Source organism: Rana temporaria, chromosome 3 (assembly GCF_905171775.1).
Source record: "Rana temporaria chromosome 3, aRanTem1.1, whole genome shotgun sequence".
Classification (NCBI taxonomy): Eukaryota; Metazoa; Chordata; class Amphibia; order Anura; family Ranidae; genus Rana; species Rana temporaria.
In genome coordinates this window covers 111,267,915-111,294,412 of record NC_053491.1, presented here as the reverse complement: position 1 = coordinate 111,294,412, position 26,498 = coordinate 111,267,915, and the positions used below count along the sequence as shown (strand labels likewise).

The 26,498-nt window shown below is 43.5% G+C and overlaps 1 protein-coding gene across 4 annotated transcripts in view; it reads left to right on the top strand.

Moving 5' to 3' along the window:
* The first annotated feature begins 217 nt into the window (after positions 1-217).
* Positions 218-26,498, top strand: part of CCDC136 (coiled-coil domain containing 136) — a 73,959-nt gene continuing 47,678 nt past the window's right edge. For 3 of the 4 annotated variants that reach the window (XM_040343240.1, XM_040343241.1, XM_040343238.1), the window contains exons 1-3: positions 218-1,275; positions 14,928-15,023; positions 24,829-25,020. In XM_040343240.1, coding sequence (XP_040199174.1) covers positions 1,227-1,275; positions 14,928-15,023; positions 24,829-25,020 — 337 coding nt within the window. In that variant the 5' untranslated portion in view covers positions 218-1,226. The remainder of the gene's footprint in view (positions 1,276-14,927; positions 15,024-24,828; positions 25,021-26,498) is intronic. The other variant, XM_040343239.1, reaches the window with a different exon arrangement.

Sequence of the window (26,498 nt, the reverse complement as noted above, 5' to 3'; positions counted from 1 at the left end):
ACCCCCCCCCCCAGATGGGAGTGTCTCTCCAGCACGCAGTCTAGCACTCCATCCTTCAGTTCACCCGGTCGACAACTGCTCCCCAGCAGGCTGACTGAGGTCTGAGGGAATATATAGGAGGCCCGCCCCCTGCCAATCCTAGTTGGGGATTGGTCAGAGCTCCTACATACACCCCATGCCACTCCAACTCCAACCAGAACATTCTCACTGGAAACAGGGGAGGCGCCCAAAAGCTGAAGTACATTTCAGTCACACCCACTGCTACACTAAACCACTCCCTGCCCCCAGACCAAAAACAAAAAGGCTTAGCTCGTAACATAGGCCTGCCTAAATGTACCTGCACTGGCAGCTTACACCAAAAACCTCACATCTAGCACCTACCTATGGTAGAGGGTGCTACACTTAAATAACAGCAACTACTGTATAATAATTGCAAACAGTTTGCTAATTTGAAGGGTACAATTTATGTAAATGGGTTGCCAAGGGTTACAATATTTGGAATTGGGTTACCATGGGTTATGCATGTGAAAATAAAAGGGTGGGCTTAGAACAGAACCACTGTTCTAAACTGTCTTATCATTTAAAATATACATGCAGGTCTACCAGATTGATTGTCTGTGTTCCCTCTGTGGTGAGACTGTATGAGTCTTTGTACCATTTAATACTGTATTTCTCTGTATAAAGATTTCCCTGTATATGGCCATCTTCAGAGATACAGATGGTTTGTGTCAAACACTGCGTGATCTGGAATATATACGTATGCTAAATACACCAGCACTAAAATTACCTGTCAGCGCGACCAAAGCTTTCTAACAATAATGAGAAAACAGAAGAATGCAGGCTCAGATGGAGGATTGCCTGTAATGAGCAGCAACTCCATCCTTCCTCCCTGCCTGCAGACTCCTCCCTGGATCTGCTCACTCTTCCAATCCCTTGTCCCCATGCCTGGCTCTCTATACCACCTAACATTCTGTTCTGTCTCATTCCTTCTGTCTGCAGCTGATATTTTCTCATTATAAGTCTTTTCTCTCATTTTCTGTCATTTAACTGCTGTACCACTGATCTTCCTGACATTTTCTTCTTCTTTTTAAATCCCCACTTCATTTTTTTTTCATTGCTGCATACAGATCTAGCAGACAATTTCAATACCATTACCTTAGTTACCCTCTGTCTCCCCTCCATCTCCATCCTCTCTCAGTGCCAGGCTGTGCCACAGCTACTGCAGTATGGAGGATGTGGATGGTCAGAGTACAGGCAGAGCCCAGCAGATAACAGGTCCGTAGTTGTATATCTGTATCTCATTTGTCTTTTCATTTTATAATGAAATCATTATTTTGTCTGCATCACTGGCACAGCAATGCATTCTGTCTTATGTTTCATAACCATCCCTTCTGAAGTGAAATAGAAATTTATATTATTTTTTTTCTTGGCATTGATAATGTTTTGAAAATGCTATCTGAGCTACATTGTTATATAACATTGTGAATGGTTTGCAATTTATTTATATGATTTTTATATGTATTATACCAATAAGCATTCTGCAAACTACGCGTGTGAGAACGTTAACCCCATAGGCTGATTGTAATCATGGTCTTAAACAGGGTCCTTATGGTAAAGTGGGTCACATGCCATGCCTGCCTGCACTGCAAGCTGTACTTAGCCCATCGGGTCAGAGACGTGTCGTGTCTGCGTAACAGTAAACAATACCATAACCATTGTGCTGCTTGGCAGTCTACACACTGTTTCTTTTAGAAGAGTGCCCCAATTTTCAACTCGCATTTCTTTCTTGCGGATTTGTAGAAGCACGATTTGGTAAAAATGATATCTCAGACACTTGATAGTTTAGGCATACTGCAGCTTTTCAGAATCAGCTGCTTTTATGTTTATAATACAGTAAAACCTTGGATTGCGAGAAAATGTGCTTGTAATCCAAAGCACTCTTATATCAAAGAAAATTTCCCATAAGAAATAATGGAAACTCAGATGATTCGTTCCACAACCATTTATTCATATAAAAATTTACAGCAATACAAAATACAGTATAAAGTGTACTGTATAAAATAAAACAAATTAACCTGCACTTAAGGAGCTTCAGAGAATAAAAGAAAAGAGAGGCACAACCTGAAAGTCGGCATGACTATGCCAAGAAACTTCGAGGCAACTGCAAGGCAACGTCAGGGAATGCCTGGGTAATCTTTCTGTAATGTCGGATTCAAATCACATCAATTAAGATAAGGATCCAACTTGGAGGCAACTTCCATTAAAGTCTATGGGCACAAGTCGGATAGAAGTCGCCTTGAAGTAGTACAGAAACCTTTTTCTAAAGTTGGAGCGACTTGAGTAGTGCTAATTAAGACAGCTTTCATTGACTAAAATGAGATTTCACATGTCACGTGACTTGGAGTCTCACAAGTCGGATCCCAAGTCCCGGCAGTGTGAACCGTGCCTTATACTCAGTTATCACATGACGCTATTCGCATTGCAAGACCTCGCTCATTTATCAAGTTCAAATTTATAAAAAAAAATTGCTCGTCTTGTAAAACACTTGCAGACCAAGTTACTCCTAATCCAAAGTTTTACTGTAATTTCATTCAGTTACTGTTACAGGATTTTCAATGCATAGTGTTACTGAATCTGTTAGCTTTAAATAACTAATCTTAAAAATGCTCCCATCCTCCCTACTAACAATTTTGCCTATGTAAGAAATATGGGGGTAATCCACAAAGATCCGGCGTAACGTAAATTTTTCCATTTAAGTTAAACTGCCTTAAAATTTCTACCTAAGTGCCCGATCCACAAAGCACTTACCTAGAAATTTTTGGCTGTGTAACTTAAATTCCGCCGGCGCAAGGCGTTCCTCTTTTCATGGGGGCGATTCCCATTTAAATTAGGCGCGCTCCCGCGCCGGCCGTACTGCGCATGCTCGTGACGTCATTTTCCCGACGTGCATAGCGCGAAATTACGTTACGCCAAGCTTTGTGGATCGCGACGGGTCAATAAAGTTGCGTCGGGAAAAAAAAAAGATACGGTGAAAAAAAAAAAATTCAAAACAAAAAAAGAATTGCGTCGCTGGACAGAAGGGTCTGCTTTTACATGGTGTAAACAGTTTACACTTTGTAAAAGCAGCCCTAATTTTGCGTTTGCAAACTAAAACTTACGGAGAAAAAACTAAGCTGAAAAGCTTCGTGGATCTCCGTAAGTGCTAATTTGCATACCCGAGGCGGCATTTCGACACGAAATGCCCCCAGCGGCGGATGCGGTACTGCATCCTAAGATCCGGCAGTGTAAGTCCCTTACACATGTCGGATCTTCTGCCTAACTATGGAAAACTGATTCTGTGGATCAGTTGCATAGTTAGAAACAGGGCAGCAGTTACGCCGGCGTATCCTTTTTGAGGATCTGGCCCTATGTATATTCTTACCTATTTTCAACCCGCTCTGGTCTAGTCATGTGATCTCCCCTGCGTCAGCCAGTGCCAGCTGCAGGGGAGTGAGCACTCGACAATGGCTGGCAATGCTTGGGAGCGTTGGCATCACCCGCTGCTGGCTGACACAGGGGAGTCAGATAATGACCAGGCTGGAGAGACCTGAAAACAGGTAAGTATTTACATCTTTCTTACAAAGGCTAATCAGCATAGGTGTTAAAAGGGGGGTAGGAGCTTTTTTAAAATGAGTTATGCCGCGTACACACGATAATTTTTCAGCATGAAAAAAAACGTTGTTTTTCAGCATGTCTAAAAAACGACGTTTTCCCAACTTCATCATTAAAACGATGTTGCCTACACACCATCGTTTTAAAAAAATGATCTAGCAAAGCGCAGTGACGTACAACACGTATGACGGCACTTTAAAGGGGAAGTTCCATTCGCCTTTGAGCTGCTTTAGCTGATTCCGTGTTAGTAAAAGACGATTCACGATTTTTTGTCTGTTACAACGTGATGAATGTGCTTACTCCATTATGAACGAACGCACCTGTCTCATAACTTGCTTCTGAGCATGCGCTGTTTTTTTTTTAGTCGTTTTAGCCCACACACGATCATTTTTTACAACTCGAAAAACGACATTGTTTAAAACGACGTTAAAAAATGCAGCACGTTCAAATTTTTTTTTTTGTCATTTTTCAGAACCTGAAAAATTATGTGAAGCCCGCCCACACACTATCATTTTAAATGACGTTTTTTGAAAAACAATGGGCCATATTCTCAGTGAAGTTACGATGGAGTAAGTCAGATACTCCATTGTAACTCCCTTTTTTGGCCAGTGTATCTATGCTCCTGATTCTCAGAATAATTTTTGCATAGATACACTTAAGATCCGCCATCTGTAAGTCACTTACACTGGCGGATCTTAAATGCAATGACGCCGGCCGCCGCTAGATGTCATTTACGTGAAGGAGTCATTTGCATATGCAAATGATCCTTCTACGCCGATTCCCGAACGAGTTCGCGTCGCGTAACCGTCGCTAACGTCGTTTGCGTAAGCGGAAATTTAGTCCTGCTATATGGAGGATTAAATTTCCGCAAGTCTCGCGTAGGCCATGTTACGGATGGCGTCGGGTCCCCGTCGTGTTTTTCCGTCGAGTACGTCGTTTACGTAAGTCGTTCTTGAATACGACTTTACGTCAATGACGCCCAGTTCTTTCGCATCAGGGGCGCGCTTCATTTGAATAGAAGACGCCCCCTTGGAGATCCGCCAGGCTACACCGGGACACTTACACTCCGCTGTCCCAACTTATGGAGCAAGTGTTTGGGGAATACAGCACCTGCTCCAGTAAGTTGGGACAGCGGAGTGTAAGTGCCCTAAGCGCAGCAGGCGGATATTTTTTCGAGAATATGGCCCAATGTTTTTTTCATGCTGAAAAATGATCGTATGTACTCGGCATTAGGGTTTTCCTGGAATTTCATTTTTCATATGTATAGTTAGGGGAATGGTTTCCATGTGGCATTAGGCTGCAATGTTACCAATGATTTTGCATTTTGTAATAAATGATTAATGCAAAAGATGTTGCATCTTGTTATTAATGATTCCCACAAAAGATCAGGCTTAAAGGATGTGCTTCCTTTTCAGCTACCATACTTTGTAGCAAACCACCAGTCTACTGACTAAAATTTTTGGTTTATATTCATAAAATATCAGTTAGGCTAAAGTTAGACCTGTAAGACATTATCATACACAGAATATAGAAGAGAGATCCAGCACTCAACCAATAGACCTCAGGAGTTTATTGAGGTCATTTTGTGAGAGTAATGTACAAATATGCAGAGCAAACCATAACATACAGACCTATCAGTCGCTACGGTGGACCCCTTACTTCGGGTGACAGAAAACCCTATATACATGTAGCGCTACCCCCGAAGGAGCCGCTGGTTTGTTTTGGGATCTACTCTGTTTGACTTGGCTCACCCCTATTTAATTTACTCGAACCCTCCCTTGACACATCAGAAGTCTGTTATTGCAGGGTATTGTGAACTCCGCTTGGCTGGGGTCACAATAGCAGGTATACAACATGCAACAACAATATGGCAATAGGATTACCTGTTTTCTTTGGATGGTCCCTCCAGACTAGAAAATACACTCCACACAGTTGATATATTTAAATCAGAAAAAGATAAGTTTACTTTATGTGAACTTAGCAAACAGGCTTAGATTTACATCACAAGCAAGCAACTGGCAGGTAATGACTCACTGTGATTCAGTGAGGGCCCTTACTGGAATCAGCAATTATTATCAGCAGTTAAAGACCTAAACTAAAGATTGATACCATTCACTTAACTAAGCTAGGCAGTCTATGCTCGCGAGCGCCCTCTAGCAGGCAGTCCTGTAAACAGTTAGAGCTCACATTGCGGCCGGTTGGTGCACGTTAAACGTATAATCCACAAGTGGCAATTGATGAATGAAGCTACACAACAGAGTATCTGAAACAGCAAACGTGGGTGAACTGATCACTCGTCAGCGTCAGTCACTTCTATGAACACTTAAACTGTTAAGAAGGCCTCCAAGTTTCAGCGGGAGGCCAACATGTGTGAGGTGGCACTAAGGTGTCTGTCTAAAGGGGAGGTAGGAGTTGAGCGTGTGCTCTCACCCGACAGGCCGATCCACCTGAATTCTCCTCAGAAGGTGCGTTGATAGAACACTGCTCCACAGCACAAGGATCCTGGACGAGGGTGCTCCACTGTTTCAGTTGTCAGCTGGGCTGCCTTTTCGATCTCCAGAAACACTGGCTGTATACTGGAGTCTTGCTTCCTTCTGGATGGCTGGTCTCTCGGTGGATTTAGGCCCAGGCTTCTGGCCTAACAGCACAGCTGTGTTGTGTCAGCAGCTCCGCAGAGGAGAAGAATGCAGGTCCCGAGAGAGTGAAAACAGCCACTCCTTTTCCTTAAGTAACCTCCCCCATAAGTCTGTGCGGAGGTGTCACATGTTCAAGTGACGCAGGGCATTGTGGGGAGTGTAGTCTGTTTCTCCTAAGAGTCAATGGAGTCCATATCTCCTGCTACTTGCAGTCCCACAATGCATCACTTTCTTAAAAGTATCTTACATATTTACAAGCAAGAAAAAAGTTCCAGCAGGGACGGCCTGTCATTAGATTCTGACAGGATGACCCTGCTACACACTCCCCCCCATTTCAAATCTTTGGTCCCCAAAGAGGGCAACAGTATGTATCCTGGTACATGCTTTTCAAAATACAAGCGGAGGAAGGTTGTTAGAACATGCAAGGCAATCAATTCGGTGCATCATTTCTCACGTTGCTCAAAGCTAAACAACTCATTGATTGACACAGAGTGGACAGAGGAGCCTCCCACCAATTGTTGGGTACGGACAGGCAACCTTGTTCACTGTTTGCTAACACTAAGGTATTAGATTCAGATGTGTCAGGGGGTGAGTAGGGAGTTACCCACCACTAAATTTACAGTTGGAGGAACACACAGAGCGTTAGATCTTTTGGAAGTGAGGATAGCTTCTTCAGAACATTCACCCAATTGGCTATAGGTCAGTCTCTCTGCATTACCAAGGATGTTGATTGCCATCCAAGGGCAAAGCAATCATTTTCTAGCATCCTCTGTGTTTGACACAACTGATCCCTCAACTTCTGAAGCATTTAAGTCTCTATGTAGTGGGCTTGAGGCCTCCATGAATTCTTCTGCAGAGTACAGATCTATATCGCCCTCCAATCCTTCATTAAGCCCAGACTGTGGTATGAATTCAGGGGCTTCTGGCCGAAGTGTCCCACTACTTGTCACTTCAGATGAGGGCAGGAACGAAGTACTAGGCTCTGGCTGTTGAGAAGACCATAACCACTCTGACCCTATCCATTCATCTTCGGACTCCTCATCATCGGACTCTGGGGGTATTGCTTGGAACCTAGTAACAGGCCCAGAGGGTTTGGACGTAGAGGGTAGATCCAGGGAGTCGGTGACCGAGGGAAGTCGAACAGCTTCAGTGAGAGGCAGTAAGTGATTCCTATGCCAGGTCTTGAGGGGACCTACACTACCTTCTGGTCTGACCTGATACACGGGTAGGTCGGGAAGCTGTTTACAGATGATATATGGCTGGGACTTCCAGCGATTAGCCAGTTTGTCTTTTCCTGGAATACCCAGGTTCCTCAGCAAAACTCGGTCTCCTGGCTGTAGGTCCTGGATCCGGACCTTCAAATCAAAGTTCCTTTTGTTCCTTTGTTCCCGCTTTTCAAAATTTGCATGGGCCTGCTCGTAAGCTGTCTTTAGGCTTCTCCTCAAACAGTCTACATAACCTTTGTGAGAGGCTGCAGAAGTATGATCCAAAGATATCCCAAAAGCCAAGTCAACTGGCAATCGAGCCTCTCGTCCAAACATTAACCGGTATGGTAAGTATCCGGTCATGTCACTCGTGGTGCAATTGTATGCATGCACAATGGCTGCTATGTGCTTGCTCCAGTGTTGCTTTCCCTCAGAACTCAATGTCCCCAGCATATTCAGAAAGGTTCTGTTGAATCGCTCAGGCTGGGCATCCCCCTGAGGATGATAAGGAGTGGTCCTGGTTTTATCAATCTTCAGCAAACCCAGCAGTTTTTGTATCAGTTTGCTTTCGAAGTCTCTCCCTTGGTCGGAGTGGATTCGTTGTGGCAATCCGTAATGAACAAAGAACTTTTCCACCAAGACTTTAGCTACTGTGGAGGCATTGCATGAATCTATCTATGGCCGCTGCTTCCACCCCCTATTCATGTGCCCGGCCCCTTTTCGGGCGCTGGAAACCTGAATTACAGCGGCTGTTTTATTTTTTTTAAGCACCTGATTAGAACCATATGCTCTAATACCGTGGTTGTCAACCTGGCGGTCGGGACCCCCTCGGAGGTCAAATGATGATTTCCCAGGGGTCACCGAATCCTGGGCTGTTCTCGCACCACTCTCCCAACTGTTTTGCGGCTGCCCAGCAGGGCTGTCCCTGGAGCCTGTGGCCGCTCAGCTGGGCTGTTCCTGGAGCCCAAGCCCCCCCACTCAGCCTCTTCAAAGCCGCACATTCAGTTCACGGCATGGCTGGGGGGCAGAGACTAGAGGTAAGTTGACTGGTAAGGAATGTGAGGTGGGAGGGGCAGGAGGAGACCTGATTTCAGCATAGGGTGTCACTGCTACGAGACACCACAAAGTCCAAGACACAGTGAGTAATACTACCTGTGATTATAGTTGCCATTAAAAATCTCCACTACAGTTCTCAAATCGGCAGATGACTTTGATCAAGAGCATCTAAGTTGGCTGAACAGAACTCCCCCCAGCATTGCCACTCATCCCATTCCCCCCCACCAAGGAGTAAAAGAAGGAATAAAAATAGAGAACACATGGAAGGGAGGGAAAAAAATAGTGAGGAAGAAAGAAAAAGGGAGAAAAAGAGAGGGATGGGTGAAAAAAAATAAGAAATTAGGATAGAGAGAGATACAAGGGAAAGAAAAGAGAACAAAGAGTGGTACATCCTAAAATTTACCATATGAGGTTTTAATACTGTATGAGTGGAGGGGACTCAGAGCGCCACGCTACGAAAATAAGAACAAAAGATGATCAGGACAGCCGCACTCCAATCCAACGTAACTTCAATATATAAAACTGGAAACAGGCCCTACAAATCACAGCAACGGAACCTAGGACAGCTGACGCGTTTCACACTAACTTCAGTGTTTACTGAAATGCGAGATGACGTAATATTACGTGATCTTGTGCAGCCGAGCCGACCTGCCGCCATATAACTGTGGCGGCTGGATGGCTAGTGGTTAAAATATGTTTGGCATAACTACATCAGTATCACCAGCAAAGCAGCTTCATTATTATACCATTAAAGTAGATGAGAATGTGCGCTGAATTTTGACATTTCATCAATTGCTGCGTCATGAAATGTTAACTCTAGATTACGAACGGTAGTTTACAAGACCGAACTCTTGCCAGTCGTTCCTTGATTCCGATTATATGTGTTTGTACTTTCGAATTTTGTGTGACGATTTCTGTACTAACCATTTGAAAATCAGACGCTGAATTCACATGCGACAAAAATTCTATAGCCTGCACATCCAGCTTTTGTCTGACGAAAAAGTCAAATCGGCTGTCGAAAGCACCGTACTAACAATCCGAAATTCCGCAGACAGCTCATATTACGAATTTCACCATCTGATTTTCGTATCGTGTGTACGGGCCTTAACACTTTTGAATCATCTTTTACTTGGAAACTCGGTAAGAATCTACTGTTACTTGTAGCGTGCCGAGTAGACATTTAATCTGCTCGCCTCAACTTTATTGTGGACCATGAGTCAGACCTCACGTCAGATCCAGTGAAATGGGAAGCCCTTATAGCCATTTTACGAGGCATCTTCTTTAGACACAGTGCTCAAATTAAAAAAGAAAGGAGCAATGACCTTGCCAAAGTCTTGCAGTTGCAGAGAAGTACCGTTACAAACAGGACCTGCCACTGACTACACGCCAGGAATTAAATACAATATGAGTTGACAAACAAAAAACTACTAGGCATGAAAACCTTATCATTAAGGGACCAGTAAAGCCCCGTACACACGATCGGACCTTTGTCCGACCAAAATCACATCGGAATTCCATCGGAGTAGAATAGAACATGTTCTCTATCTAAACGCTGATGGAATTTATCGGAATTTCCAATGGAATTATTCCAATGGGGCATACACACGGCAAAGTCAGTCTGACTTTTTATATTGGAAATTCTGATTGTGTGTATGGGGCTTTAGAAGTGCTTTTTATCAATACGGTTATAAATGTGGTAGATTATTGGCTTGATCCATAAGACAACAAAGAGCCACTAGGAATGCCAAAAAAATTAAAACAATTCTGATAACAACCCCGCACCTATGATAAGTGAATACTATTAACTGCAAACAGCTGGTGTACACCTATCTCTAATCCAAACTTGAAAAACAGTGGTATTTACAATTATTGAAAGAGGTGCAGCACTTTGTGCTCTATACCACTAATACATCAATAAAAATCAATTAAAAATATACACCGACCAATTTACAAACCGACCTCAATACTCTGTCTAATTGGGCGACTGAGTGGCAGATGAGGTTTAATGTTGATAAATGTAAAGTTATGCACTTAGGGAATAAGAATATGCATGCATCATACATGCTAGGGGGAGTACAACTGGGGGGATCTGTAGTGAAGAAGGATCTGGGGGTCTTGGTAGATCATAAGCTCAATAATAACATGCAATGCCAAGCTGCGGTTTCCAAAGCGAGCAAAGTCCTTTCTTGTATTAAGAGAGGTATGGACTCCAGAGACAGAGATATAATTTTACCCCTGTACAAATCATTAGTAAGACCTCATCTGGAATATGCAGTTCAGTTTTGGGCCCCAGTTCTCAAAAAGGATATCGGAGAACTGGAGAAAGTGCAGAGAAGGGCAACCAAACTGATAAGAGGCATGGAGGAGCTCAGCTATGAGGAAAGATTAGAAGAACTAAATCTATTCACTCTTGAGAAGAGGAGAATTAGGGGGGATATGATCAACATGTACAAATATATAAGAGGTCCATACAGTGAACTTGGTGTTGAGTTATTCACTTTGCGGTCAACACTGAGGACAAGGGGGCACTCTTTACGTCTAGAGGAAAAGAGATTTCACCTCCAAATACGGAAAGGTTTTTTCACAGTAAGAGCTGTGAAAATGTGGAACAGACTCCCTCCAGAGGTGGTTCGGGCCAGCTCAGTAGATTGCTTCAAGAAAGGCCTGGATACTTTCCTAAATGTACATAAAATAACTGAGTACTAAGATTTATAGGTAAAGTTGATCCAGGGTAAATCCGATTGCCTCTCGGGGGATCAGGAAGGAATTGTTTCCCCTGCTGTAGCAAATTGGATCATGCTCTGCTGTTTTTTTTTTGCCTTCCTCTGGATCAACTGTGGGTATGGAGTTGGGTGTATAGGATTGTACTGTGTTTTTTATTTTGTTTTTTTGTTTTTTTGTGGTTGAACTGGATGGACTTGTGTCTTTTTTCAACCTGACTAACTATGTAACTATGTAACTATGTAACACTACCAGCAATCCTAAAAGTCCCAGTTCCATATAGATGTCTATCCAAAAAGTTCTAAAAAAAGTCAAATGTAGACCAAAAGCTCCAACAGTGTCTTCTCTGGTTATGAATCTCTTGTAGGGCTTCACTCAAAGGGTGAAAAAAAAAAAAAAATACCAAATAATATTTAAACAATGCGTTTATATTGTGCTTACAACAAGATCATAAATCTAATTCCAATGGATCACAAGATGTGTTCTTATATATGTACCCTTACCCTTATATTTCTAAAACAAAGCCACCCATAACACGCCAATTCAGCTTTTCCTCTGAAGCCTCGTACACAAGCTCGGTTTACTCGGCAAGAACCAGCAAGAAAACTGCTGGCAGAGCTTTCTTGCCGAGCATACCGAGCGTGTGTACGAGGCTTTCAGGTTTCTCGACAAGAAAACTGCCCAGAATCTAGACGAGAAAAATAGAGAACATGTTTTCCTGCCGAGAAACCAGAGAGTGTGTATACTTACCTGGTCGCCGTGGAATACCGCGCATGCTCAAAATGACTTTGACGCATGCGCGATAGCTTCCTAAGCATAGGTAGGGTGCAGCAAGATGGCGGCGACGGCATCGAATGTGACAAGCGCATGCTCGTCGTACGCAATGACAACACCGCGTTCTTGCCTTTCAAGAGAACCGCCGTTCTTTTGAAAGGAGAGTCTGTACAGTCGGGCGGCAAGAGATTCTTGCCAAGAATCTCGTCAGGAAAAACTATGATTTTTTCCTGACGAGATTCTGGCCCGTGTGTACGAGGCTTGTGTCTTTATCTCTTCAAAATAAATTTTCCTCCCCTTTCTCCAGGTAGGTATTAGGCCCCGTACACACGACCGAACATGTCCGATGAAACTGGTCTGCTTAGAAACGTATGCGCTGGAAACCTGTCCGTCGGACACGTCCGCTGGTTAGTACGTCTAACCAGCGGACCGAAATCCCGCACATGCGTCAAATTGATTCGACGCTTGCGTGGAAGCATTGAATTTCCTGGTTTGCGCACGTCGCCGCGTCACCGCGTTCTCTGTCCGCAGGGATTTTGGTCTGATGGTGTGTACACACATCAGACCAAAATATCCCAGGAGACATATCCGATGAAAACGGTCCACGGACCGATTTCATCGGACATGTCTCCTCGTGTGTACAGGGCCTAAGAAGCTCCCAAAAAAGGAAGTATAAGCACATAGTGTAATACTGCAAATAGCTTGATCACCACAAATAAAAAATGCATGCTACTTACAAAAGTGTGTTTATATATGGGTATATCCCTTTAAGCCAAGTACTGACTCCACTCTGGAAATATTGGTAAATCAATCACTCTATATACCTTACCATATGCAAGATTAACAATGCTCCATTAAATTTGTTCTCTCAATGGAAATAAAAATAATGCATAAAACCTCCAGAAGTGAAAAATAAAATATAGTGTAGTACCACTTTAAATTATAAACTGTGCAAAAAGTGTCATACTACTTACATTAACATGCATTCTTGAGTACGGTAGTTGATTTGTGAAACAGTGTCTCCAACCAACTGATCAGCCTGTGGTCACACCATTCACCTTACCAAAATGCTGTTCAGTAAGCGCTGTGTTCATGGGTCTAGTTGTAACATTAGCAATCCTCCTAGTCCTCCATACTTCAATGTTAGGATTCTCCCATGCAAGACATTTAAAACGAGCCCATAGTGCAACAGTATAGGTAAAATCCAATTTTCAATATACAAAAACCTACTTGCAAACAAAAGTTTGTGAAAATGCTTGTTAACCTCAATTAAGATGTCACTTCTGGTGCCAGACGTCAAATCCGATGCGTTTCGTCCAATGGACTTCTTCCCAGTCATGGGAAGAAGTCCATTGGACGAAACACATCGGAAGTTACATTAGACGCGGACGTGATGTCATCACACACTGGAAATGCCATAGCGGCCATCTTAAATGAGGTTTACAGGCCTTTTAACAAGCTTTTGTTTGTGGGACTGGGTCTTTTTAGGATTGCTGCTAGTGAGCGCTGATTTTGTGTGTATGTTATCTCCCCACTGGGATTGTGGGGTTCTTTCAGCTTCTGCCAAAATATGCTACTGCTAAAATATTGGGGAAGACACTGTGTTATCCCCTAGTGCGCTAAAGTGTACATTAGTAAAAAAAAACTAAATCTTAGTATTAACAATCTTAGTATTAACTTAAAAATGTCCAGATTTCATACCTTGTGCTAATGAATAAATATATACAGGGCCGCTATCAGAGGGGTAAAGGCAGCACACCTGTAAGGGGCCCGGAGGTCCCCAGGGGCCCGGATGGCAACCCCCTTTAAAAAAAATAAACAAATCATTTGCACACAGTTCAAAACAGTGCTCCCAGTAAAGTGTTTAATTGTTTTGTCTCAATTTGTGACATACACCCCTTGTCAAAAGCTCACTCACCAGATTGCATGTGACCCCTTACATTGGAAGGTCTCAAAGCACTTTTTTTATATGTATTCAGGGTTTCTTCCTTTCCCCCTCTCTCCACCTGTTTCATCAATTTCAGCCGTTCTCCAACAGCAGCATCCAACACCACCCCCCTCAACCCCCCCCCCCCCCCCCCGCCTCGCTTCTCATTTTTTTTTCAATGTCCCGCGATCGGCGGAACACGCCGCCCCCCTTCTCAGTAATTTTTTATGTCCTACGATCGGCAACAGCTGCCAACACCCCCCCTTCTCAGTATTTTTTTTAATGTCCGTCGATCGGCGGCACACATTGACAACCCCAATCCCCCCCACCCCTGACCGCTTCTCAGTATTTTTTTTATGTGCGGCGATCAGCGGGAGACGCCCCCCCGCTTCTCAATATTTTTTATGTCCGGTGATCGGCGGGCGGCAGACAAATCTACCCTCACCCCCCCCCCCCCACCCAATTTATTCGTATTTTTTTATGTCCAGCGATGGCAGTGTATGTTGGGCGATCGTCCCTCGTGTCCCCCGTGTCTTCTATTCTTCTATGATGGCTGATCGGGAACCCCCCCTTCTCAGTGTCTTCTCTGATGGCCGGTCGGCAGAATCCCGCTTCTCAGTGTTTATGTCCGATGGCAGTGTATGTTGGGCGATCGGCGGCACCCATCATGTCTATTGTCTTTTATGTTGTGCGATCGGCGCCCCCCACTTCTTAAGTTATAGTGTGCGATGGCAGTGTATGTTGGGTGATCGGCGCCGCCCGTTTCTAAAGTTATAGTGTGCGATGGCAGTGTATGTTGGATGATCCGCCGCACCCCCCCTTCATGTGCGATAGCAGTGTGTGGTGTTTTTTTATGTTGGGCGATCGGCGGCACCCCCCCTGCCTCTCGTATATTATGTTGGGCAATATATAAAAAAATAAAAAATATTTATATGTTTTTGTTCTTTCTCACAACAGGATCCAATCCAGGTTCAGGAGGACCTGGTCGCTGGCTCCCACAGCCTCTTACCAGAAGAAACCATTCTTATCCAAGAGAACTACTGAATGGTGGGTGTAAGTAAAACTATAGTTCATCTCTTTGGCATTTTGTGCGGTCCTGAAACATTGGCTTGTAAAGCTGCTTTGGTTATTCATTTATTTATTTTTTATAATGAAGATGTGTTGGTGAAGATTTTTGCTTTTTGTAGTGGTAGTTCTTACAGCGGTATTAAACCCAAAAATGTAATATATTGCAACTTACCAATTATTAGACATGGTGGCTGCATTCATTTTTAGGCTTTTTTCCATCTATTTTCACGTGTTAATCTGGCCGGTAACACATCTCCTGTATTAAAGAACCTACACTCTGGAAGAAGGAGCAATAGAGACACTTTGAACAACAGCATTGTTAAGCTGGGGGGAGTGTTAGATGCACTAGCAATCTTAAAGCAGTTCTCCAATTTGAAAATCAGCGGCTACAAACCCTGTAGCTGCTGAGTTTTAATAACAGGACACTTACCTGTCCATTGATCCAGCACCGTCCTCATCTGGGCTAGTTCATAACTCTTAACTGTTGGCAGCCAGCTATGCTGCTTGTGGCTTCACAGCCGGCAGCCGTGCTGTGCTTTGTGAATGGCCCTGCAGTCTTCTGAGACTTGTGACATGTTCCATTAGACTGAGGGGAGGGAGAGAAGAGAATTTCCACATGGATTGCCTAGTGGGAGCGGGAACCTGTCAAAACTAGGTTGCCCCTCCCACCCATCTCCCCACTGAAAAAAAATGACCTATAAAAATGATCATGTATCTTGCTATATTCGAATCTTGTTATACTTAAGGCAACCAGGAACTCAGGGACTTATACAATGTTTTTTAGACGTATGATACCCGTGTTGGCCTTACTGTTAATGCCATTTTTATGTTGTTATGAGGAATGTGAATCCTGTTCTATACGTCTGTCATACTAATGCAATTGTCCCATATATTGCCTTGTGCTCTCATTAATAAAAAACTTTTTTGTTGATTAAAAAAAATGATCATAATTATGATACAATTTTTTTTTTACAATTTAGCATTTTAAGCTTGCTTCCAAAAAATACTGGTCCGAAATGCAAATTACAGCACATCATCTTATTCTTTTTTTTTTGGGGGGGGGGGGGGGGGGTAAGACTATGGTGAGGCATTCAGAAAGCAATTTTTATGAATAAATGGACCCTTGGTGTATCAACTTACCTAGATATGTCATATCTCATACCTTATGTCAGTCCTTTTTAGCCAGGGTTCTGTGGAACCCCAGGGTTCCCTCCGAGGTTGCTGGGGGATCCTTGAGAAATTAGCAATGTCTACCTTTCAGATGAGTTCCCATTGACACCAATGATCTTTTTAGCTATCTAGAAGAGGGGGATTCTTCCTAATGATCCCAAAGGTAAGGAGCAGTCTTTCCACTGAGCATCACACAAATGTACCTTTAGCTGTAGATATAGTAATTATTACAAGGGTTCCCTGAGACTAGAAAGTTTATTCAAGGGTTTCTCCATGTTAAAGAGGTTGAGAATAACTGCTGCATATCGTGAGGGCAGACAGGTGCTCACTAGTTAAAAGCTCGCAGTATAAAGATTTATCAGAAAGGGTGGAAGACGTGCCCCAATAACTAATGCTTGAATCCAGCTGGGATAGATAGGTGGTGTGCTGATAGGTTGATTCGTCCTAAATCGGACGGGATCCTCCTATTAAACACTAAAACTCATAGAAAACAAAGGGGTGAAAAAAGTTGAGACTGGAGATCCCAACAGAAAATTTGTAGGTGAATCAACCACAATTAGCAACCATCAGCTCCATACAAAAATACTTTTATTGGTGAATGCAAAAAAGTATCAAAAAACTCACCGGGAGTGGTGTGACCATCCGCAGGGGAGGAGAGGTTCCATCAGAACATACAAAAAACAATAAAAAACACACATATGAAAAAGTATAATACAACGTTGCAACCGATACTCCTCTGATAGCAGTAGGCGACTACAATGAAGTGCTAGACAGAGCCTATGATAGATTTCCCTCTGCACATGAACCAAATATAGAACAAGGGAGCCGATTGACCCGATTCCTGGATGAGATGGGACTAAAGGACATTTGGCGTACTCGTCATCCTTGTATTCGACAGTATTCCTGTCTCTCTAGCTCCCATGCTACTTTGTCCAGAATCGACATGGCCTTGGGCAACGAGTTGGCTCTGGGTATGGTCAAGGAGATAGAATATGGACCAAGGGGGGTCTCAGACCACTCACCATTGGACCTAGTTATTAGGAGGAGCAAGAATATCCTTCAAAGAGAGTGGAAAATTAGCCCATACTGGCTTGAGCTATTGGGTGAACCACAGGAAATGTTGAACAGCTTGAAAGAATATCTCGAAATAAATACAGGCTCGGCAAGGTCTGGAGTGGTCTGGGACTCGCTGAAGGCCTATTTGAGGGGTTTGTTGATCCAGGGAGTGGCAAGAGTGCAGAGGGAGTCTAGGGCATGGGAAGAGGATCTTAGAAGTGAAGTGATGGTAGCTGAACAAAGATATATTGAGACCCCGTCGGTAAGTAGTCAAAGAGAGTGGCTCGACAAACAGAAGGCCTATAAGATGGCCACCATGAGAAAGGCAGAGAACCATCGAATATTCCAGAAACAAGCCCAATTTGGGGAGGGGGAGAAGGTGGGGCGAGTTTTGTCTTTGCTGACTCGGGCCAATTCCCCCTCTTCAAATATCTCGGCAATTAGGGCCTCAACAGGCGATATTTCCACTGATAGTAGTGAGATAAGACAAATATTTCATGGCTTTTATAAATCCCTCTATAAGTCTAGGGGAGGAAATGCAGGAATGGAGGCCTTCTTTCAGGGAATTCCAGTTCCAACTCTCCCAGAAGTGGACAGGGAAAAACTGGAATCCCCACTTACACTGGAAGAACTACAGTCGGCAGTAGCGGGGATGTCCAGCCATAAATCACCTGGCCCGGACGGGCTCCCAATAGAGATCTACAAACGCTTTAGTGAAATCTTACTACCAGAACTGCTTCAGATTTTAAAAAGTGCTTTCTTGGAGGGGCAACTCCCTTCCTCTATGATGGAGGCAACGATTGTTGTAATCCATAAGGAGGAAAAAGATAAACTAGATCCTACCTCTTATCGTCCAATATCATTGCTCTGTACAGACGCAAAAATTCTTGCTAAAGTACTGGCAAACCGACTAAAAGGGTGCATTGAGAGCCTTATCCACTCGGACCAATCAGGGTTCATCCCAAACAGGTCAACCAGCATAAACATCAGAAGGGCCTTCCTAAATATACAGATCCCCACTGACAACGAGGGCCCCAGAGCACTGTTGGCCTTAGATGCAGCTAAGGCCTTCGATAGCATTGAGTGGCCATACCTATGGAAGGTATTAGAAAGCTTTGGATTTGGCCCATTGTTTATCAAGTGGGTTCAACTCCTATATAGCGAACCACGAGCAAAAATCAAAATTAATGGTGAAGTCTCAGACACATTTAAGCTCGAGAGAGGGACGAGACAGGGCTGCCCCCTTTCACCGCTCCTGTTCGCACTTGCCATGGAACCCCTTGCTATCAAAACTAGACTAAATAAAGACATACAGGGGTTTAGAAGGGGTTCAGAGGAAGACAAGATATCGCTCTTCGCGGACGATGTCCTGTTTTTTATAGGGAATGTGGATAGCTCGTTGACCACAGTGGTCCAAATGGTCGGGGAGTTTGGAAAGTTTTCGGGACTAGTGGTTAATTGGGATAAGTCGGCCCTACTCCCGATAGATCCGTTGGGGGACCAGACAATAGCCGAAATGCCCCAGCTGAAAATTACAACAAAATTGAAATACTTGGGGGTCTGGATCACTAGCGAGGTCAAGGAGTATACCAGTAATAACATCGCTCCACTACTGTTAAAATTGAAACTAAAAAAAGATATCTGGAGCCGCCTCCCCCTCTCTGTAGCTGGCAGATACAATTTGATAAAAATGATCTGGCTTCCCCAGATATTATATGCCCTTCACAACTCTCCAGTCTGGGTGAACCAAATATGGTTTAAACGAATGGAGACACTGTTTAGGGAGTTGATGTGGAAGGGAGGTCAGGCCAGAATTAGACTTCAGACTATGCAACTGCCGGTGAAGGAGGGGGGGATGGCGGTCCCACACCCGAGAACATATTTCTTGGCATCCCAACTACAGCACACAGTGGGGTGTGGCTCTCAAAAGCTGGGCAATAATAATTTTAAATTGATGCTATCAAGGGCTCCACATACGATCCTAATAGAAGCCCTAGAGGCAAACTCATTTCACTACCAATGCCCAACTGTAAAGCTAATTAACAAAGTATGGCAGACTACGAAAGCTTTGTTGGGATATACTGGTGTAACTGAGTTTGCCCCTCTCTGGCATAATAAGAACCTAACAGAACTTAGAGACATAGAAATTCCTAAAACTTGGGAGAACCAGGGGATAACACGGCTATTACACATGTATGAGGGAAACCTTATTAAAACTTTCTCGGAATTGAGAGATGAATTCAACATACCCAATAAGACATTCTTTAATTATTTACAGGTTAGGCATGCTCTCCAGACTCAGTTCAAGATCCATCCGATGGTTAAGACTCATATCCCTGCACTTCTCAAAATGATCCAGACTAACATTACAAAAGGTCAAATCTCTGTACTATATGACAAACTGGGGGCCAAATCCATAAGTCAAATCGGGGTGGTTAAGAGCCGAGAAAAGTGGGAAAGAGACATTGGGCTATTGACCCCGGAGAAGTGGAATGAAATCCTATATAGAGGAACATTGGTGTCAATTGCCCCAGCTCAGAGATTGTCCCACTTATTTCTACTTCACCGGGTCTATAATACCCCTAAAAAAATGTTTGCACTAGGTTGGAAGCAAAGCGATGAATGCCCCAGGTGTAGGGCAACAGGGGACCTTATACACATGTTCTGGAGATTCCCCAAGCTCTTTAGATATTGGACAGCAGTGATAATCAAGATCAATAAGATCTTCAAGACCTCTTTAGAACCGGAGGCTAGAACTTGCCTGCTAGGTGATATGGAAGACCATAGAATCCCCGTAGGAGCCATGGAAAGTGTGCTTAGGTGCCTATTCCAAGCTCGGAAGCTAATAGCACAGAGATGGCAAGCGCATGTACCTCCAACAGTTGAGAATTGGGTTGAAACAATCAATGCTCTGATTTGGTGTGAGAGGGTAGCCTTTATTAAACAAGGAAACTACAACAGATTTAGAAGAGTGTGGGAGCCTTGGCTGATAGAAATGGGAGTCCCCTTTGAGAGATAGCCTCTGTATAGAGTGTGTAAATACCACTATCTCAGAGGCTGGTAAAGCTTTCTAACGACAAAGAGAAACTAAAGACATCTCTGCACTCTCTGCCTTCCGATGGACTGGATTCTCTTTTATATGCCTCTGGGATTCCGCTTTCTCTTTTTGCCCTCTCTCCTTCAACCAACTAAAAATTAATTAGGATGAAGATACCTACTCCTATCTCTTTATAATATTGGCGGGGGGGGGGGGGGGAGGGGGGAGAAGAGAGGGAGGGGAGGGGGTAAATCAATGAATTTAAATAATGTATGTTTGCTTATTTGTTTTAATGTAACTAAATTAAGCAATTTTATACTATAGATATGTAAGCATATAAATCTGTATTTATGTTTATTTTTTTTTTGAAAACAATAAAGAGAAATTAAGATAAAAAATAATACAACGTTGCATATACTAAAAGATCAAAAAGTGGGATCAAGGTCCACTCACTCTAGGTGCCTCAAATAATTTCCCCCCCTATATTCCGGACAATGATATGTCTGTAAACAAGACAATGACAGTTGGGATCATCAAACTATTGAATTGATAGCTATAGCAATGCTTCTCCAAATAATAAATCGCTTTAATATTGATACTGATAAATTCCACATGGGAAAAGTCCAAAAAAGCTCAAAGTATCAAAGAAAAAGGAAGAAGATGTTGACAATGATGTAGCCAGTTGGTGATTTGATGCATGAATAAGATAAGTAAACAGTTTGGAAATGAGACATCCTCTGCTGACAGAATACTTGGATAGTTGTCAGCTGTCTTGTTGATCAAACAGATATGCAGCAGCAAAAATCTTCTACTGACTATTAGCTGTGCCTGATGATTTTAAAGCAATTGGCAGCAGTCCTATGAATCACAAAGTATGGCAGTTGCCTTGAGTAACTTATAACGATGACAGGCTTGGTCCTAAATACAAATAGACCAGAAAAGTTCAAAGATGTATATAGTTTGGTATAGCGCAGGGTGGATCCTGTAAGGCTTTCAGCGACCTATATCTGTAGCCTATTGTCCAAATGGACAGGTCTGGCCGATAGCAAGCACCTGGATGTGCCGCGTTCAGTGAATGGGCGGCAGCGGCGGCTGGTTCGCTCGGAGCCCCGAGCTGACCAGTGCAGACAGCGTCAGGTCACGTGGTTCCTTCCGTCAGGTTTACAGGACATGCATACACCGAGGCTAGAGGAGGGGGTTCAGCTACAAATGAGGTGGGACTATCCCATAGTCAGATCATCGTCGTGCATCGTCGCGTTTCGTGATATACATATCACTTCTTCTGGATGTCATGGGGGCACCTGTCACTCCCCCTCCCCAGGCCAAGTAGCGATATTAGCAATTGCTGTGCCAGCGCCGCGCTCCAGCAGGCCGGCTGCAGCGCCGGGAGCTACATTAGTGCGTGAGGCGGCCGCCGTAGGACGGGTGGGGATTTTTCGTGCGGGGGTGGCTTTTTGCCGCCCCCTCCCCATGGCGCCCATGGCACTTGCCATGGCTGCCATACCCCAGATACGTCACTGCTTGGGGCAATAATCCTACTACTGACACAGATGGGGCAAAATTCCTCTAACTGACAGCAATAATGGGGCCCTATTTTTTTTCTATCGTCACCAATAATGGGGTGCTATTCTTTCCACTGACACCTTAGATAGGGCAGTATTTCTCCCACTGACACAAACGATGGGGCACCAATCCTCCCACTGATACAAACCATAGGACGCTATTACTCCCACTGACACCAACAATGGGTACTATTTTTCATATTAACAGCAAGATTGAGACACAATTTTTCCTAACAATACCAATGATGGTACTAATAGCAATGATGGTATTCCTCCTCATGCTGACCACAGGTGCTATGTAATTTTTTTTACTCTTGTTGACCATTAAGCCTTAAACAATGTTCACTCACACTGACCCTGGGACATTTTCTACTCCCAATGGCCACAATCCCCCCCCCCCCCGAAGTCTGAAGGACAGTAAACTGGCCCTTTGTTTTGGAGACTTTTAGGGCCAGATTCAGGTACGGCGGTGCATCTTTGAGGCAGCGTAGAGTATCCTTTTTACGCTACGCCGCCTTACGTCAGAGAGGCAAGTGCTATATTCTCAAAGCACTTGCCTCCTAAGTTACGGCGGCGTAGCGAAAATGGGGCCGGCGTAAGCGCGCGTAATTCATATGAGGATGAGGGGGGCGTGTTTTATTTAAATGAATAGTGACCCGACGTGATTGACGTTTTTAACGAACGGCGCATACGCCGTCCGTGTACATATCCCAGTGTGCATTGCGGCAAAGTACGCAGCAAGGACGTTTTGGTTTCGACGTGAACGTAAATTACGTCCAGCCCCATTCACGGACGACTTACGCAAGCAATGTAAAATTTTGACGCGGGAACGACGGCCATACTTAACATTGGCTACGCCACCTAGGGGGCAGCTTTATCTTTACGCCGGCATACCTCTTACGGAAACGGCGTATCTTTACTGTGACGGGCAAGCGTACGTTTGTGAATCGGCGTATCTACTCATTTGCATATATTACGCCGAACTCAATGGAAGCGCCACCTAGCGGCCAGCGGAAATATTGCACCCTAAGATACGACGGCGCAGGCCGTCGTATCTTAGGTAGGTTTAAGTGTATCTCAGTTTGAGCATACACTTAAACATACGACGGGCTTAGATTCCGAGTTACGTCGGTGTATCTACTGATACGCCAGCGTAACTCTTTGTGAATCTGGCCCTTAGTCTAAAACATATTCGATTACACTGAAGCCACAGATCTAATAAATTGAATGCCTGTACAATTAAATATGCATTTCTTCCAAGCTTCTGGGATAGCAAGCTTTGCCTTATATTTTCACCCAGTTTTTCCCTTGAATAAATGGTTGATGCTTTCTATTCAGGATTTTTTGATGAGTAGAATAAAAGCATGAAACTCAGTCAGGAGAAAAAAAACAGGCGTGCAGGCCTCTAGTGTATCTTGTTTGGTGCACTGCAGAATGCAATGTATTATTCATCACACCTAGAAATAGATATTTAACCAAGTCACAGCCTTGTCTATGATTACTGAGAGTTATTATTCCAAATGTCTTTGTAATGCTTTGTTTTCATATGTAAAAGATTGTTCTTGCTAGCATAGTATACAGTCAAATACAAGGTACAAGACATTTCTCGAATCTTACAGCATTTATGCTATTATTTCACATGAAGCATCAGCCGTTCTTCCATCGGATGCTGGTGATTACTATGCAGAGCGGAGGTGTTAGAGTCACATACCTAAAAATTGCTCTTAAAGAGCCAGAGCTGTACTTGTGGCCCTTTGGGTATGAGATCTATGGGAGCTGTAGCTCTTGTATAATGAATGATTTTCAATGATTCAAATCCATCTAGTGGCCAAAATGCAATATATTTTTTGATGGAGGTATTTCAGAAAAATATACTACATTTTGGCCACTAGACAGAGATGACGATCATAGGATGTCATACAAGGGAAATTATCATAACTGGAGCAGCCAAAATCTGGAGCAGCTGTGCATGGCAGCCAATCAGCTTATAGCTTTCATTTTCAAAGCTTAACTGAACCTTTCAAATTTTAACTGAAGATATAAGCTGATTGGCTACCATGCGCAGCTTTTGCAGATTCTGGGTGCTCCAGTTTTGATTAATTTCCTTTATAATATAAAAAATATGGGAAAAATTCATGCAGCCTGGGTATATGCTTGTGATATTTGCCCAATGACTGCTTAATAAATAGACCACTAAGTCTTAAGCCTCGTACACACGTACGGGTTTCCCGGCTGACTTTTTACCGCCGGGAAACCCAAGGGGGAAAACCGAGAATCCTTTTTTTCCCCCTACACAGGACCGGGTTTCCCCGACAGGAAAACTGCCATGAGAGCTTTGGTCGGGAATCCCGGCCCTGTGTATGCTCGATCGTAGTGTTTCCCATAGTAAAACTGCCTGGTTAAAAACTGCCGGGAATCCCGGCGGGAAAAAAAAGAGAGCTGGTTCTCTTTTTTTTCCCAGCAGGAAAACTGCTATGTAGCATACACATGGCCGGTTTTCCCGGCCAAAAGCTCTCATGGTAGTTTTCCCGATGGGAAAACCGGACGTGTGTATGAGGCTTCAAAGTTTTAACAAAATGTTACTAAATGTAATTTACATATTAAAGTCTTGTTAGCTTATTATAGTTCCAGTAATTTGTTTTCATACACTAACAATACTAACTTTCATTCTTCAGTGATATGGGAAAACTATACTGCAGTACCTGGAAAACCAGCAGTGTGAACGTCTTTATTACCCTGCACTGTGTGAATGCTCACCAAGGTGCTTCACTGGGGAACAGTCCTACCTGACCCCAAACTTCTGCCCTGACAAAACACAGACTTCTTATTTCCAGCACATGCTGCCATTCTGATCTGTAGAATAAAGAAAGGAAAACACAAAACAGGCGTTGTTCGAATTATAGAACGAATGATTAACGCATTATTTCAAATTGTCAATTTTACCAAATATTTCATTCGTTGTTAGACTCAGAGGATGAGGAGCCACCTGACCTTGAGTCAGAATCTGGAGATGTGCCAAGCAGTTCAGAAAGTGGTCCAAACAGCATGCTCCTTGAGAGCCAAGATTTGAGGACGCAGATTATCCAGCTGTTGACAGAGCTGGAAGAGACCCGGGAGCTGGCACTGAAACATGAAGACAGCTTTCTTGAGATGCAAGGTAACATCATTAGGGCTGGAGAAATTTCTAGTAGGGAATGCAGGGAAAAGAACTTTGCACTTTCATTTATTTGATCACTTGCTTGCTCCATATTTAGGGCATTATGTGTAGATGGGTTAATTAATAATTTGCACGGGTTTCTTTTGGGTATTTAATCTTATATTATTGTCTATAAACATAGTGTCACTAATTTGTTCAAATTATGTATTATTGTGGGGAGGCAAAAATCTTCTTGGGTCCCTTGGTCTGTTGGGAGAGCCTATTTATTTGGGTGAGGTCAGGTGATCGAGTTCTGTGCCACCTGGACGGCTGTCTGAATGGACTTGTGTTGTGCTGCCCTAGGCTGCTAGGCCAGAGTCTAAGGCCTATTTCAGGGACATCTGGCTGCTAGGCTGTCTGAGGGTCTATCCAGAAGCAAAAGAGCAGCATAGGGTTGGGATTGTGAGGTGAAGTTTAGAGGCGCTAGCTGATAGTGTGTATACACTGAATAAATAATAAAAATTGTATGCATCAATAGTTCAATATATATAAGTGGATATAACAATGACATGTTAATAAATAGTGACCATATATAGAAATTAAACCACAATGGTGGTTATAAGCAAATGGTGATAATCCACAATGCAAATGGAAATAGAAAATAATTGTGCCAAAACTAAAATAGAGTCCATATATATGATGAATCCTCAAAACCATAGATAGAAGATCTTCCACCTTCACCAAGATAAAGAAAGACCACCAAAAAAGTGCTCATGGATGGCACCTTACCGCAAATAATGGACCACTTTAATTAAAAAGAGGTCAATCAGGCAGATAAAGATAATATTCCAGACCCAGATCTCTCAGTTTCAACTGTCTTGATAGAGCAATACTCCACGCCACATGCGATAATTAAAGCAAGAGAGAGAAAAACGCCATAGAATAATATTGTTTTTTATTTGGTAAACAGAGAAAGAAAACGCCAAATGGCCTCTTACTTGATGGGGTGCCTAGCCCCGGCACTGAGGTTAAAAGCGTGGATATGTATGGGAGAATGGATGGAGTCCCGTGGCCGGTGTAAGAACCGTGCAGAACCGCACTAGCGTTGTTGGCGTGCGTTCCACCCTCCAGGATGAGAGAGCCAGCGGGACCAGGAAGTGGGTGGGTCGAGCGTGACCTGTAAGCCTCGACGTACGTTTCGTGATGATGTCACGTCGTCAGGAAGCATACAGCGTCGCGCTCTGGGTCTGTCTTAAAGGCCCATCAATCAACTAAAGTGGGAGGGAATAAGAGGGCGGTAACACTCAGTCCCGGATCAAGCAACTGGACATTGTACAAGTAAATACATCTAGGCCAGTAAAAATATCAGACATTAAAATAAACAATATTAACAATATTAGCAATATTAACAATAATAGTCACAATGTAGGATAGCCTAAGGACATAAACTATAAAAACCCACAAGAATGCAAATGAAGCACTTAGAATGGTAAACAGTT